The following is a 15,427-nucleotide window of genomic DNA, read 5'->3' as shown; positions in this document are numbered from 1 at the left end:
TATCCCCCCCACCTGGGTCCCTGTGGCTGACTGTTCCTCTGTCTGGCTTCCTGTCTTTTAATCCCCTTTCGCCTGCTCTTCTGGCCTGCTTCTTTGGGCGTCCCTGAGTTTCCCCTCCTCACCTAACCCCTTCGGCTGATTGCTCTTCTCTTTGGCTTCCTGGATCATACCTAGAAGGACCCTTAAAGTTTATCTAGTCCAAACCCTTCATTCTATCCATGAGAGAATACATATGCAAATGACTTGCCCAAGGCTTCATAACTAAGAAAACCCAGAACTCATACCTCTTTCGTTTTAGAGCCTACACTCTTAAATACTACAGTAGAATTAAGAACTGGCACTGTCTTCAAAGAAGGAAACTGGCAGTCATAGTATAGCTTGAGAAACTGGGAAGATGGAGGGAAGAATCAAAGAAGAGATAAGCATTTTTCCACTATAACTCCCAAACCACTTATAAAGATAGAAAAAGAATACCAAGCTAAATACCACATTAATCCCATCATATATCCACTCAAATCCCTCTCACAAACAAACAGGAGCTCTCTCCTCATCATATCTGACCATCTGCAGAAACCTACATTTCTTCCTGTCAGCTCTGCCACCCAGTGTCTGTAATGTTCTCATAGAGCCATCCTTCAAGAATCTCTTGAGAATTGAAAACCACCTGTCTACCTCCCAAAAGGGTCTTACGGAAGTTAGAAGGTAGCACCTGAAAGTACATGATATAACTCCTCCCAATTTCCCATTAAAATACTCATCAATGTTCACAAAAAGGCAACCACACGGTAAATTAAAAATAAGACTATACATCAAAATGTATGTCTATAGGGAAAAATTGAGCACATTCTAGGCTTTATGCTCTGGGGAAAAAAAACAAACTAGATTGGCCCAAGGTGGGCAGGGCAAATCCTGAGTCTTCCTCATGTCCATGCTTAGCTATTGCATGCAAGAAAGTGCATGGCCAGCAAAGAAACACGGGCAGACCTACCTGCCCAGGGCTACCTTCTAAGGCAGGCAGAGCCTACCTTTCCCACCCCTCCTTCATCAACTATTCTTCCCTACATTGCAAGACTGCAGTTCCCAACAAGCAACAGGACAGAAAGTGAATGAAAGATTGCTTCTAGGAAAACATCTATCTTTGGGGTCCTTGAAACACTTGTATCCTTTCAATAAGGACCTTTAACTTATATAGCACAGGTAGGTTCTGTTCCTTGTAATCCCCATCTAAGACAGTCCAAAACTAATAATGATACAAAAATATGAAAAGAAATCCAGGCTCACTCCCCCTAAGAAAAAGTGAAGCAGGGCGATACCCACGTGATAGGGAAGTTCACAATAGTTGGATTCTTCTCCACAAAGAAATTGTTCTTAGTGAATCTCTTAATACAGAAGATTAGATATGGGGGCAGCTTGGTGAGCTGGAAGCGTTTCAGAAAGTTCTCTTTGTAAGTCTTATATTCCTGGAAAGAGAAAAGAAAATTAACAAATTAGCACTCAAGTTAAGTAAGAATTGGAGCAGGGACTTGAGTGTTTGGTATTTTTAATGTAATTCTGACTTGCACCTTAATTCAGAAGTCACCTGATCTCAGAAATTACATAAAAGGTTCAGGATTAGCAATCTGGCTAAGGCTAATAAAGTCATCACATCAGGAGCTACTTCAGCCAGTACATACTGTTCAACACAAACCAAAGTGACGTGGATATCACATATTATGAGGAAAACAAAACTGTCAAATGAAAAATAGATTTGTTAAAAGCATGCAATTAAAACCGGTCAAGAAAAGCCCCCTGCCATCAAGTGGATTTCAACTCATAGCGACCCTACAGGACACAGGAGAACTGCCCCACAGGGTCTCCAAGGCTGTAATCCTTTATGGAAGCAAACTGCCACACCTTCCTCCCCCAGAGCGACTGGCTGGTTCAAACTGCCAACCTTAGGTTAGTAGCTGAGTGCTTAGCCACTGTGCCACCAGGGCTTTTATAGAACCCATGCTTAAAAAAAAACCAAACTCACTGCCATTGAGTCGACTCTGACTCATAGCAACCCCCATAGGGTTTTCAAGGCTATAAATCCTTTTTTCTTTTTTTTAAATTGTGATTTGGGGGTAAATTTACAACACAGATTCTTTTTACACTCAATAGTTCACACACATTTTGTTTCACAGTAGTGATTACAATCCCATAATAAACAGCTCTCTTCCCATCTCCTGTGACTGACTACCCCTTCCCTGTTTCCTTCTTTCTTATGCATTCTTGTCTGTCTAGCTTTCCCCCATGCAAATGCTGCCATTCTGACGTCTCATGGTTGACTGTTCTAATGGGTGCATCTCCCTGGGGTAGGTTTTCCACTCATTGGCCTTTCTATTTTTGGCTGAGAGCTAATCCATGGAAGTTAGGCCAATTCCAGACCCACAGGGTAACCCAGGGCCAGTCTCAGGGATTTCACCAGTCTCAGTCAGACCAGTAATTCTAAACACTTTTTAATACTATTCCATATTTTTCTTCCCACTCGATCTAGGATCTCCAATTTTGGTTCCTTTTCCAGTGGTTGGCGTTGGTAGCCAGGCACCATTTAATTCTTCTGGTCTCAACGTCATAAAGGCTGATGCTCCAGTGGTCTATTAATGCCTTGGGCTAATTGTTTCCATATATCTTTTATTTTCTTCATTCTTCTTTACTCCATACAAGAAAAGAACAACAGTTGCATTTTAAATGACTGTTTGTAAGCTTTTAAGACTCCATTCACTACTCACCAAAGTAGGATGTAGAACAGTATTTTTATGTACTATGTTGTGCCAATTGAGCCTGATGTTCCCTGAAGGATATAAATCTTTACAGACATAGCCTGCCTCATATTTCTCCTGCAAAGCTGCTGGTAGGTTTGAATCACCAACTTTTGGGTTAGCAGCCAAATGCCTTAACCACTATACCACCATAGCTCCTTAGAACCCATGATAGTCTCACTTAATTCAACATAAGGAAGAATTTCCTGACCAAGCAATGTGTGCACCCATGTAACAGGTACTATTGATGGTTTTCCAGCAGAGGTGGTTACTGACCTCCCACCTTCCTTCCCCATCAAAGGTTCCATGAGTCTTGGGTCAAGTACAATCTGTCAGGCAACATTTACTGATGGCTAACTCAGCATGTATGATGTAGAACGGTAGGGACCAGAACATCCTCTGATCCCAAGGGGCTTTTTAAAAGCTAGTGAACATGAATTTGTTTTTCCTGAATACAAATCCAATTTAGTGAAGTACAAACTAAGAAACAGGCATGAGAGACAGATCATAATCAGGAGAATACCAATCACGACATCCTTCTCTAAAGGGGATGAGTTCTAGAAGTAACAATGCACCAGTCGGGAACCCCCAAGTTTCCCCAAAAAAAATCTGAATTTATAATTAGGCTACACATAGCTTTAATCCTCTGAACAGTGACCTTATAACTTATCAAGTAAGCATTCCACTTCCAGCATGACAATGTGAGCAGCAATAGGGATCTGCTCCCAGAGAAACAAGAGAAAAAACAAGAGAAACAAGAGAAAAAACAAGAGAAACAAGAGAAAATTGTTTTTAAAAACAACCATTGTACACTCTCTGGAAATGCTCCAAAGCCCATATAACAAATGAATTTTTTTTTTTTTTTAACATTTTTCCCAAAACATAACTAGAAGAAAATCTACTACTGAGGGTCTAGGAGAATATTAATATTACTTAAGTTTGAAGGAACAGTGATAATAAGCACCAGGTGGTGAAAGTGAGTTAGATGAAAGATCTATGTTTAAACAATTAGTCCAAAGATATGATGGACCTCGAGACCAGAACTAGATGGTGCCCGGCTACCAATGCCAACCACTCAGGAAGGGATCAAAACTGGATATCCTGGATAGGAACGATGTGGAACAAAACTCAAAAAGACAATAATGACCAGAATTACTGGTTGGATAGACTCTGGTGGGACCTCTAAGACTATGGCCCTGGCATACCCTTCAGGCCTAGGATAGGACTCACTCCCAAATATTGGCTCTCAGCCCAAAAGCAGAAAGACTTACATGCAGAACACCCAACCCAGGCAATGCACCCACCTACTCTATGGAGATACACCCCTTAAAGCAATCAGCCATGGGGCACCAGCGGGGCAGAGTTCACATGGAGGGAAAGCTGGACAGAACAGGAGCACATAGTTAAGAAGGACATGGTGAGGGGGCTGCGGAGAGTGGGTTATGGATGGGGATGGTAATTGGGACGTAAAAGCAAATGTACATGAACTGTTGAATGTAAAACAAATTTTGCTCTGCAAATCTGCACCCAAACCACAATGAAAAAAAGAAAAGAAAGATCTGTGTTTAAGATCTCTGGCTATGTCACAAAGCAGTAAAACAAAGACATTGAGCTACACGAGCCTGAAAGTCTCTTTCATCCCCAAAAATGAATGAGTCTAAGAAACAGGCTAGAAATTTTAGGTATCATTGCTAACTATCTGTGATTATACATGGTTACCTAGGCCTTGCTTTGCTTATCATGCTTGCTAACAGTACCCAACAACAGACTAAGACAGAAATGGTAATGGAGGTTTAGGGTTAGATACTTCTTGAGGTGGCTGCCCACCTCACAGATCCCCTTCCTCAAGACAAGACCCCCATTCACAGGCTCTTGGACAGGGGAGGACACTTGATCCAAGCTGACTCTTTGACTCTCTCCCAAGAATACAGAGTTGATCAGCACAGAGGCTGAAAGCAGCTGAGATTAGGGTACTGGCAGACTCTGCAGGGGATGGCCACACACCACCACTTCTGAGAACCCAGTCACTCTAGTTCTCTCCTTTCTCAAGGTCTGGTTGACTAGGTCCTAGGAGATACCTTCCAATAAAGTTCCTCTTTTATTTTAGCTAGGTTTTTTTCTAGTATTATTATTGATATTTAGTATTTAAAAACAAAAGAACCCTAATGAATAAAGAGAAAGAGCAAACAAGGTTTGGAATGAGGTAACAAGTTAAAAAAGAAAAAAAAATTCTTCCAGAAAAGAACCAAAAAGGATTAAGTCTGTCTAGGATAAAGGAGGGAATTAAACTAAGAAAATCAGAAATAGTTAACTCAACAGATAAAAAGCTGTTTTAACATGATAAAAGGTAATATTATAGGAAGAGCAATTCTCTCATTTTATTTATTTATATTCTCATTCTATTTCTCACTAAATATGGGTGTCAAATTATGCCTTTTTTTTTTTTTTTTCAATATATAATTTTTCCTACCTTTTTGAGCTTTTACTGTCCTAAATATCCCTCCTTTTCTCTATACTACCCAGAGGCAGAAAGCTTAAAAGAGATGTATGAGAATTACAAGAGGGACAGTCAGCTAGATATATCAAAGAGTCTAAGAGGCTTAATAAAGACAATATACTTTAGAAATCAAATGTGCATGAACTATTGAATGTAAAACAAATTTGCTTTGTAAATTTGTACCCAAAGCACAATTTAAAACAAAACAAAAAAAAAGACAATATACTTTATGATAAATGTACTACATACATGGTGTTTCTCAAGTATGAAAAGAAAATGAAAACATCAAGAGAAAGGGGTACCAGAGGGCAGGTGGGCAAAGGAGCTACCTTCTCGGTGATGCCGTTGAACTTGGCCAGGATGTTGAAGAGCGGCACCTGGGGGATGATGAGCTGCTCCTTCTCATCCTTATAGAGTGGGGCAGTAGGAAGGTCCAGGGTCAGGTACATAAAGGTGGACTCTACCATCGTCTCCTGGTACTCGTCATTATGGAGCAGTTGCTCTTTTTCTTCTGCTGGCTGGGATTTAGAAAGAAAAAGGAGGGAAGGAGTGTAAGCAGCCTGGAGACCAACACAGGTGGAAACAAACAGTGTTTCTACTGCCTTCACATTTACTTCATTTTATACTGAAGTGACTGAAGAGTAGCCCAAGGGCCCCTGGGACTGGACAGTCTCATGTGCAGCAGCACCACCAGTTAGATTAGCACAGCAAGAGACTAACCACAGGAAGAGACTAACCACAGGAAGAGACTAACCACCAGTTAGATTAGCACAGGAAGGTCTTCCACCTTCAGAGAGATTTTGCGTATATATCATACCATCTAGAAAGCATTATCTGAGCCTTCTGAAACACACCAGCACCACCCAGTGGCCAGACATTTACACCAGCAGATTCCAATCACCTAAACTCCCAAACTTAGAGAATACTAGTGCGATAGGGAGCTCTGGTAGCATAGTGGCTAAGGCACTTGACTGCTAACCAGAAGGCTGGCGGTTCAAACCCACCAGCCACTCCTCGGAAGGAAGGTTGGGCAATCCTACTTCCGTAGTGATACTGCCTCGGAAACCCAAGGAGGGGTCGCTATGAGTCGGGGGCGACTCGACGGCAAATAACAACAACAATAACAACAGTGCGATAGGAAGGAGCTCTGGTAGCATAGTTGCCTAAGGCACTTGACTGCTAACCAGAAGGCTGGCGGTTCAAACCCACCAGCCACTCCTCGGAAGGAAGGTTGGGCAATCCTACTTCCGTAGTGATACTGCCTCGGAAACCCAAGGAGGGGTCGCTATGAGTCGGGGCCGACTCGACGGCAAAAAACAACAACAGTGCGATAAGAAGCTGAGGGAATTGTCATTTGGCAGGAGTCTTGTAGAATCTGGAGCAGGGGACCTTACTCTCTAAGCATCTCTTTGTCTCCCCCAAATCCCTCAGACATAAAAGTCGGTCCAAGATCTAGGTTCTACCCACTCACCAGATCTGGATGGGGAAGCTTTTTGGTGAAGATCCTCATGGATCCCTGGAAAACATCAGTCACAATCGCTGTACAAACAGAAAGCAAATTCAGTGATGCTGAAAAGCTTTTCCAAAATATATTTCTAATTTCTAAATTTCTAAAATAAGCCATTATCTTCCAACATTAAGAACCACGGCTCTCACCAAACACACGTTTTCCTTTGTAAAGTGTATACCACCACATTATCTATATAATTATTTCTGTAAAGAACAGTTTTATGTCTACCTCCTCCCTTAAACCCCCAGCACAAGGCTTGACCTGTAAAAGAAAAAATTGTGTGTGCAATGAATGAATGATTTACAGAGCCTGAGACATGTGAATCACAAAAACCTCACAAGCAGAACAGGATACAGCCAAAGAAGGTCTCATAACCACATGCTGCTTGGAAACAGAGACGATGTTCAGGCTGCACTGGACACAAAACGAAAATGACAAGTTGAGAGGACAGAGCAGAACAGAACCAAAACAATGTGACAGAGAGCACTACAGGGTTCTCGAATTCTGACAGGAAACAAGTCAGAGGGCGTGCACAGGCTGAAGACAGAGATGGCACCTCCACCAGCAAAGGTGGCAGGGCCATGTAGGAGAAATAGCACATCAAGATACCACCAATGCCATCACCATGAGAACACTAATGCAATAGTCACCGTGAAAGAAGATAAAAAGAAAACTGCATTAGGTCCCCAAATAACTCACCTAGCTCTGCAGTCAATAAGCTAGTAGTTATCAATGACATTCATAGAAAACATCTCACAACCACTAAGTCAATATGGACTGCTGAGGGACACAGAGACTCAAAATCTGAGAATCCGTGTGAAGGCCAGGATCATTCCTCCATAGGTTCAGGGTGAGGAACTAGGTTTTAGTCTGCTTTAGCCTTCAAATAAAAAACCAGTCAAACTACCCACTGAGTCCTCCTCACATTAACTATCACAAGGGCAGGAGTCTAGCAGTCTAGATCATACTGCTCAGGCCCTCTGTTCGAAACTGGGTCAGGATTTCTTGGGTACAATTATGTCCATTTCAACACACGAAACATACAACCATATTCTAACAGAAATGGAAAGAGGCCTATTCAAGAACAAAATTTAGCCCATGTATGTAATAGATAAGGAGCTCTGATGGCACACAGTCCCTAGGGCATTTGACTGCTAACCATAAGTTTGGTGGTTCAAACTCACCAGCCACTCTGAAGAAGGAAGATGGCACAATCTAGTTCCATAAAGATTTACCACATTAGAAACCTAATGGGGGTCGCTATGAGTCAGAATCAACTCAATGGCAGTGACTTTGGAATTTTGGTTTGATATAACAGGTAATACTTCCACTCATCCACCCACCCACCCACAAAAAAAGATAAAGTTGATAACAAAAGGATAGGAAGTCACGGTATTTTTAAAAGGTAGCAAACAATAAAGAGCTCCTTTTCACAAGTAATATAACTTACTCTTCTTTTTCTTCTTTGTGCCCCCCAGAGCTGAGTGCAAGGCATTGAGAAACCAGGACAGAAAGTCAACTCCATCCCCTGGGGAAAAGGAGAGGTAGGTAGGACATGTTAAAGCTGGAAGGCATTACATACTCAAACCATATATACTTTTGTTGGTATGACTCCACATTTCAGGTTTTCCTCCTTCTCTGTCCATACCCCCTATTCCTGTGCATTCACCTATCTGGCCATTAAATGCTGACACTCCTCAAGGTTAAGCTGTTGGCCTGCCAATCTTTACTTTCTCCCTAGGCTGTCTGTCTGATTCATGTGTTGTTGTTCTTATGTGGTGGTGAATCAGTTCCAACACTTAGCAATACTAGGTTTAATAGAACCCATCTCATTGAGAGTCTTCCTCTTTTCCACTGACCCTCTACTTTTCCAAGCATGATGTCCTTCTTCAAGGACTGGTCCTTCCTTATAACATGTCCAAAATATGAGAGACAAAGTACTGCTATCCTCATTCCAAGGAGCATTCAGGCTACACTTTCTCCAAGACTGATTTGTTCGTTCTTCTGCCAGTCCGTGGTACTTTTATATTCTTCACCAGTACTACAACTCAAAAGCATCAATTCTTCAGTCTTCCTTGTTCACTGTTCAGCTTTCACACTCATATGAGACAACAGAAAATACCATAGCTTGGGGTCAGCACACTTTAGTCCTCAAAGTGACATTTTCATTTCTGAACACTTTAAAGAGGTCTTTGGCTGCAGATTTGCCCAATGCAATACAGCATCTTATTTCTTGACTGCTGCTTCCATAGGTGTTGATTGTGGATTCAAGAAAAATGAAATCCTTTACAACTTCAATTTTTCCCCGTTTATCATGAAATTGCTTATTGGTGTAGTTGTGAGGATTTTTGCTTTATGATAAAGTGTAATCTATACTGAAGACTGTACTCTTTGACCTTCATCAATAAGTGCCTCAAGTCATCTTCACTTTCAGCAAACAAGGTTGTGTCATCTGAATATCACAGGTTGTTAATGGTTCTTTCTCCATCCTGATGCCGTGTTCATCTTCATAATCCAGCTTCTTGGATTATATGATCAGCATACAGACTGAATAAGTATGGTGAAAGGATACATCCCTGACATATACCCTTCCTGATTTTAAACCATGCAGTATCTCCTTGTTCTGTTCAAACGACAGCCTCTTGGTCTACATATAGGTTTCTCGTGAGCACAATTAAGCGTTCTGGAATTCCCATTCTTTGCAATGTTATCCATAATTTGTTGTGATCCACACAGTTGAATGCCTTTGCATAGTCAATAAAACATAAGTAGACATCTTTCTGGTATTATTTCCTCTCACCTAAGATCCATCTGACATCAGCAATGATACCCTTCATTCCATGTCCTCTTCTGAATCCAGCCTGCATTTCTGGAAGTTCCCTGTCAATATACTGCTCCAACCATTTTTTAATTATCTTCAGCAAAATTTTACTTGCATGTGATGTTAATAATACCCATTAGGTTTCTGATGTAGTAAATCTTTATGGAAGTAGATTGTGCCATCTTCCTTCTGCAAAGCGGCTGGTGGGTTTGAATAATTTCCACATTCTGTTGGATCACCTTTCTTTGGGACGGGCACAATTATTGATCTCTTCCAGTCAGTTGGCCGAGTAGCTATCTTCCAAATTTCTTGGCAAAAACAAGTAAGTGCTTCCAGCGCTTCATCCATTTGTTGAAACATCTCAACTGGTATTCTATCCATTCCTGAAGCCTTGTTTTTCGCCAATTCCTTCAATACAGCTTGGACTTCTTCCTTCAATTCTTGATCATATACTACCTCCTGAAATAGCTGGACATCAACCAATTCTTTTTAGTATAGTGACTCTGTGTATTACTTCCATCTTCTTTTGATGCTTCTTGCATCATTCAATATTTTGCACATAGAATCTTTCAATACTGCAACTCAAGGCTTGAGTTTTTCCTTCAATTCTCTCAGCTTGAGAAATGTCCAGTGTATTCTTCCCTTTTGGTTTTCTAACTCCAGATCTTTGCACATTTCATTATAATACTTCGTCTTGTCAAGCTATCGTTTGAAATCTTCTATTTAGTTCTTAATTTCAGCATTTCTTCCATTCATTCAAAAACAAGTTTCAGAGTCTCTTCTGACATCCAGTTTGGTCTTTTGTCCCTTTCCTGTATTTTTAATGACCGTTTGGTTTCTTCCTTATAGATTCCTAATAGTGACACAGAAACATGATACAACCTGGCCTCTCCCTCCTGACCTCCACCTCAGCCCTCCTCATTGTCTCCTGGAATCCAAGTGTCCTGCTATTCGCAGTGTCTTCTGAGTGAGGCTCTCCTGCACATCCATTCTTCTGTCCACAGTGTCCCCCAACCAGGAATGCACCTTCTCTCCCACCAACATGCCTCTGACTCTATCAAAAACTCAGGAGTCTCTTTCTCGACACTCTGATCGCCAACCTATTCCCCACATGTTGGACTATAGGTCCTTGCCCTGTGCTCCCATAGTATATTCTGCTTCATCTATCACAGCACTGAATGCTCTATAGCCAACTTTTTTATATAACTATCTTCCCCACTAGACAGAGAGCTCCGAAAATGGAAAAATAAATTTGTTCATCAAACTAGTTTTGTTGCCGTAAAATCAGAGAGACATGAATGACTTACCTTGTTTGGTGATCTGAAAAGTTTTCTTGCTGCAGAGGACAACAGCCTGAAGCATTTCATGGGGAGAGACATGTGCCTTGAAATTTCGAGGGTTCCATAGCTTTCTCATCAGCTCTCCAAAACGCTGTACCAACAAGAACATGATATCCCCCGGAGGACGCTTGATGTTCTTATAATTTTCTTCTTCCAGGAAGTAGTTCCGGAGAGGAGGAACATTAGACAGAGCCTAGCCATCAAACACTCACAATTAGCTCAAAGTCCCTTTGCAGGACCCCTTGGAGCCAAAGCTCCTCCCTTCAGAGTTGTTCTAATAGGACCCTGTGATGTGCCTGTGCTGGCCTTAAAGACTCATAAGTAACTGGGCCCCAGAAGAATCCTACCCAGAGTTCACATGACAGGAATATCCACCACAGTTGAGTTTCATACAAAGTCTAGTTCTGCAGATCCTATGCTGACATGGATATGACAAAGGAGTTTAAAAAAAAAAAAGGTGGTATTCAAATCCCTACACACTGACCAACTTACTAAATATGTTCCTCTTTTTACTCTGATTATGCCTGTTACTGTACTTGAAAATAATAACATACTTCCCATAACTGTTTTCCAACCTAAACACTCTTTCTTCATCATCCATTTTAGCTGGGGTGGAAGTATCTGGGAACACAGTTTTCTTAACTCTCAACTCCAATCACCTTAATAAAATTGGATGTTTTCCTAAAAAGGAGTGTTAACGGAGTGATAACAGAATGATGCGGCTGTATACAAAAATAAATTATATTCTGTTATGATGGAAAATAGTCTAAAGGTTTAGGTAAATAAAATCAAATTTGACCTCATTAAACAAAAGAGACGAAGAATAGCCACGTTACCTGAGGAAGGAATAGACATTATTTGTCTGAGCTGCAAACCTGAACACAGAACAGATCTTAAAAAAAAAACACAGTATCCCCACAGGTCCCTTCCTCAAGGGTTCGTAAGTCCTCACCAGCACTGTGCATACTATGAGCCTGTGTTTCTTTGGTGAGGTAATCCATTTAGGAATGACAAGACTTTCTATAAATACAATAAATCCAGGTGTCTCTGGAGAAGACAAAGGACACAGAGAGGGTTATAACCAGAGAGGTAATCAGGAAAACCTCTACAAACTTAGCTTAGCTAAAGAAACAAGGACTTCCTTCATAGAGAACAACTGTTTTAAACATGCAAAAGTTGCATTTCTGGTAAGATAGAGGAATAGGCAAACAAGCGACACAGACCCTCTTCAACAAAGAAAAGAAAAACCAATTGGCAGAGAAACAGAAGATAATCCTGGAACCCTGAGCTTTGAAAGGAACTATACAGAAGTAGATTAGGCACCAACTAGTGGAAAAACCTGAATGAAAACAGTGAGTACAGAGACAGTCGGAGCTGAAGATTGTCAGCTACTCTGATGGGACTAACAGCCTCAATATTTCCAAGTAGTGTTGGGATCTGAGAATTGACCTAAAGATCAGCCCTGGTCACCAAGGGCTGCAGGACGACTGGTGGCCTACGACTAGAAAGGGAAACAGCAAGGAGGGAGACAACCTGAGCTGTTGACTTTCCACTGTCTGGAGGGTGCAGTCATTTTGATTGTTTACACGCGGCAGCCATTTTGGATATATAAAGTGACCGAGGCCACAGTCATTTTGAATGTTTGTAAGAGGGAGCCATTTTGGATATTTAAAATGACTGAGGGTGCAGCCATTTTGAATCTTTACAAGTGGCAACCATTTTGGATGTTAAAGTGATAGCATTCTCATTTGGATACCAGGGACCTAAGAATAGGCTCTGTTTGCCAAAGTTGGCAGAGACAATACGAGAGGCTGAGAACAGGAAAGGAGACAGGTGGTGAGTGTATAAGTGCTGTCAACTAGTGAATAGAGGAGCACAGTACCCTGCTTGCATAGATAACATACAAACCAAACAAAGAAAACGAAAATTGTGGGCGAGTCACTCCAACATACAATCACCAATTAAATATAAACACAAAAACGTCACAATGCCTTGGAGACAACAGAGCATCACAGTCCATACAAAAAAGCAAGATAAAGTAGGAGAAATAAGGGACCAGGATACAGACCCAAAACACATCCTTGAGGAAGACGCAGCATTGGAACTCCCTGATAAGGAATTCAAAAGAATTATATTTAGGCATCTTTAACAAATTGAGAGACAGAAGGAAAACACAGAGAAAACCCTCCAACAATTTTGAAAGATAATACAAGAAAAAAAATGACAAAATAAATGAAAAATCAGAAATGATACAAAATCTACAGACAGAAATCCGGAAGATTAATACAAAATCTTCAGAAATAGATAATACATTGAATGGGCAAAGGAGCAGAACTGAATCAATGAAAGATAGAATTAGGGAGATTGAAGACAAATACCTGAACACTTCTTTGGAAAGGGATAAATCAGAAAAAACTTCAAAACAAAATGAACAAAGCCTAAGGTTCATGTGGGATACCATCAAAATGACCTATGTGTCATCAGAATTCCAGAACAGGAAGAGACAAATAAAACCACAGAGAAAATTGTCAAAGACCTGTTGGAAGAGAATTTTCCAAGTATGATGAAGTTGAGAATATATCCATTCAGGAACTCCAACGAGCCCCAAACAGGATAAACCCCAAAAGAAAATCACCCAGACATATCATCATTAAACTTACCAAAACCAAAGACAAAGAAAGAATCGTGAGACCAGCACGGGAAAAATGAAAAGTTACCTACAAGGGGCAACCAGTAAGACTAAGCTCGGATTCCTCAGCAGAAACCATGCAAGCAAGAAGGCAACGGGATGGTATATATAAACCCCTGAAAGAGAAAAATTTCCAAGCAAGAATTATGTGCCCAGCAAAATTGTCCCTCAAATATGATGTTGAAATTAGGACATTTCCAGATAAGCAGAAATTAAGGGAATTTGTTAAAACCAGACCAACCTTTCAAGAGATGCTAAAGGAAGCCTCTCGGACAGAGAAGCAACAACAGCCAACAACAACTGACCATTAACACACATGATGACATAACCCAGAAACCAACCCAGCTATGGAAGTATCCAAAGTAAATAAGCCTACAAGATTGGAAACGGGGAACCAGAGACATCAATTGACAAATGAGGACAACTACAAACCAAAAAGTAGGAAAAAACTGTGTCATTATAGAACTTCTAGATGGTAGGGATGTCAAGACAATAAGATAGAACAGACTGTTCTAAACTTGGGAAGAAAACTATAAATCACAGGGTAACATCAAAGAAAAATTATAAACCTTCACATCAAAAAAGAGGACCAGCATAAATATTCAGCAAATACTAAAACAATAGCAATGAAGGAAGCAATAACACGATTCATAAACAAAACGAGCTGAGCATAGAAAATTATATGGAACAAAAATTGACACCATGAAAAAGCACATAACAAAAATGACAGCAACAAATTCATATTTGCCAATAATTACATATCTGGCAAGGGACTTATCTCTACAATTTATAGTGAAAGAGTGGATGACCAAACTATGGTACATACACACAATGGAATGCTATGCAGCACTAAAGAATAATGTAGAGTCTGCAAAACACCACATAGTATGGATGACGTTGGAGGACATTATGCTTAGTGAAATAAGTCAATCACAAAAGGACAAATATAGCATTAGTTCATTGTTGTGGAGGGTCAAAGAAAGTTTTATATATGGAAGGAAACTTTCTTTGTTGGTTGCCGGTGGGGAGAGGGTATACTGCAAAAAAAAAATACATTAACCTATGTCACTTCAGTTTTGTGTATTTCACTGTACATAAATTATATTTCAATAAAATGCATTTTAAAAAAATGTAAAAGTTGGAAACAAAGAAGAGCTACTAGTAGTTGGAAAACATGGCCTTACTGATAGAAATAATGCTGGAGATCACATGATAAATTCTGCAAGACCAACGACTTATTCATTGCAAATACCTTTTTTCAACAATATAAGTGACTATACATGTGGAGTTCACCAGATAGAATACACAAGAATCAGAATGACTACATATGTGGCAAGAGGCGATGGAGAAGTTCAATATCTTCAGCCAAAACAAGGCCAGGAGCTGATTGTGGAACAGACCACAACTACGCATACGCACATTCAAGCTGAAGTTGAAGACAATTAAAACAAGTCCATGAGAGCCAAAATATGACCTTGATAATATCCCTCCTGAATTTAGAGATCATTTAAAGAATAGATTTGATGCACTGAACACCAATGACCAAAAACCAGAAGAATTGTGAGATGACATCAAGAATATCATCCAAGAAGAAAGCAAAAGGTCATTAAAAAGACAAGAAAGGAAGAAAAGACCAAAATGGATGTCAGAAAAGACTCTGAAACTTGTCCTTGAACGAAGAGTAGCCAAAGCAAGTGAAGAAATGACAAGATAAAGAGCTGAACAGAAGATTTCAAAGAGCAGCTCGAGTAGACAAAGCCAATTACTATAATGAAATGTGCAAAGAC

General features: G+C 40.4%; 1 protein-coding gene across 1 annotated transcript in view; it reads right to left on the bottom strand.

Moving 5' to 3' along the window:
- Positions 1–15,427, bottom strand: part of USP39 (ubiquitin specific peptidase 39) — a 71,035-nt gene that overhangs the window by 14,462 nt on the left and 41,146 nt on the right. The window contains exons 6-10 of the mRNA XM_007948896.2: positions 10,919–11,144; positions 8,241–8,318; positions 6,752–6,819; positions 5,610–5,798; positions 1,318–1,460 (exon numbers count right to left, since the gene is read on the bottom strand). Of these exons, the coding sequence (XP_007947087.1) occupies positions 1,318–1,460; positions 5,610–5,798; positions 6,752–6,819; positions 8,241–8,318; positions 10,919–11,144 (704 nt within the window). The remainder of the gene's footprint in view (positions 1–1,317; positions 1,461–5,609; positions 5,799–6,751; positions 6,820–8,240; positions 8,319–10,918; positions 11,145–15,427) is intronic.

Source organism: Orycteropus afer, unplaced genomic scaffold, assembly GCF_000298275.1.
Source record: "Orycteropus afer afer isolate SDZICR_OR568_19922 unplaced genomic scaffold, OryAfe1.0 scaffold00231, whole genome shotgun sequence".
NCBI classification, from domain to species: domain Eukaryota; kingdom Metazoa; phylum Chordata; class Mammalia; order Tubulidentata; family Orycteropodidae; genus Orycteropus; species Orycteropus afer.
Note: the sequence above shows the minus strand (reverse complement) of the source record. Positions and strands in the feature narration are given on the sequence as shown.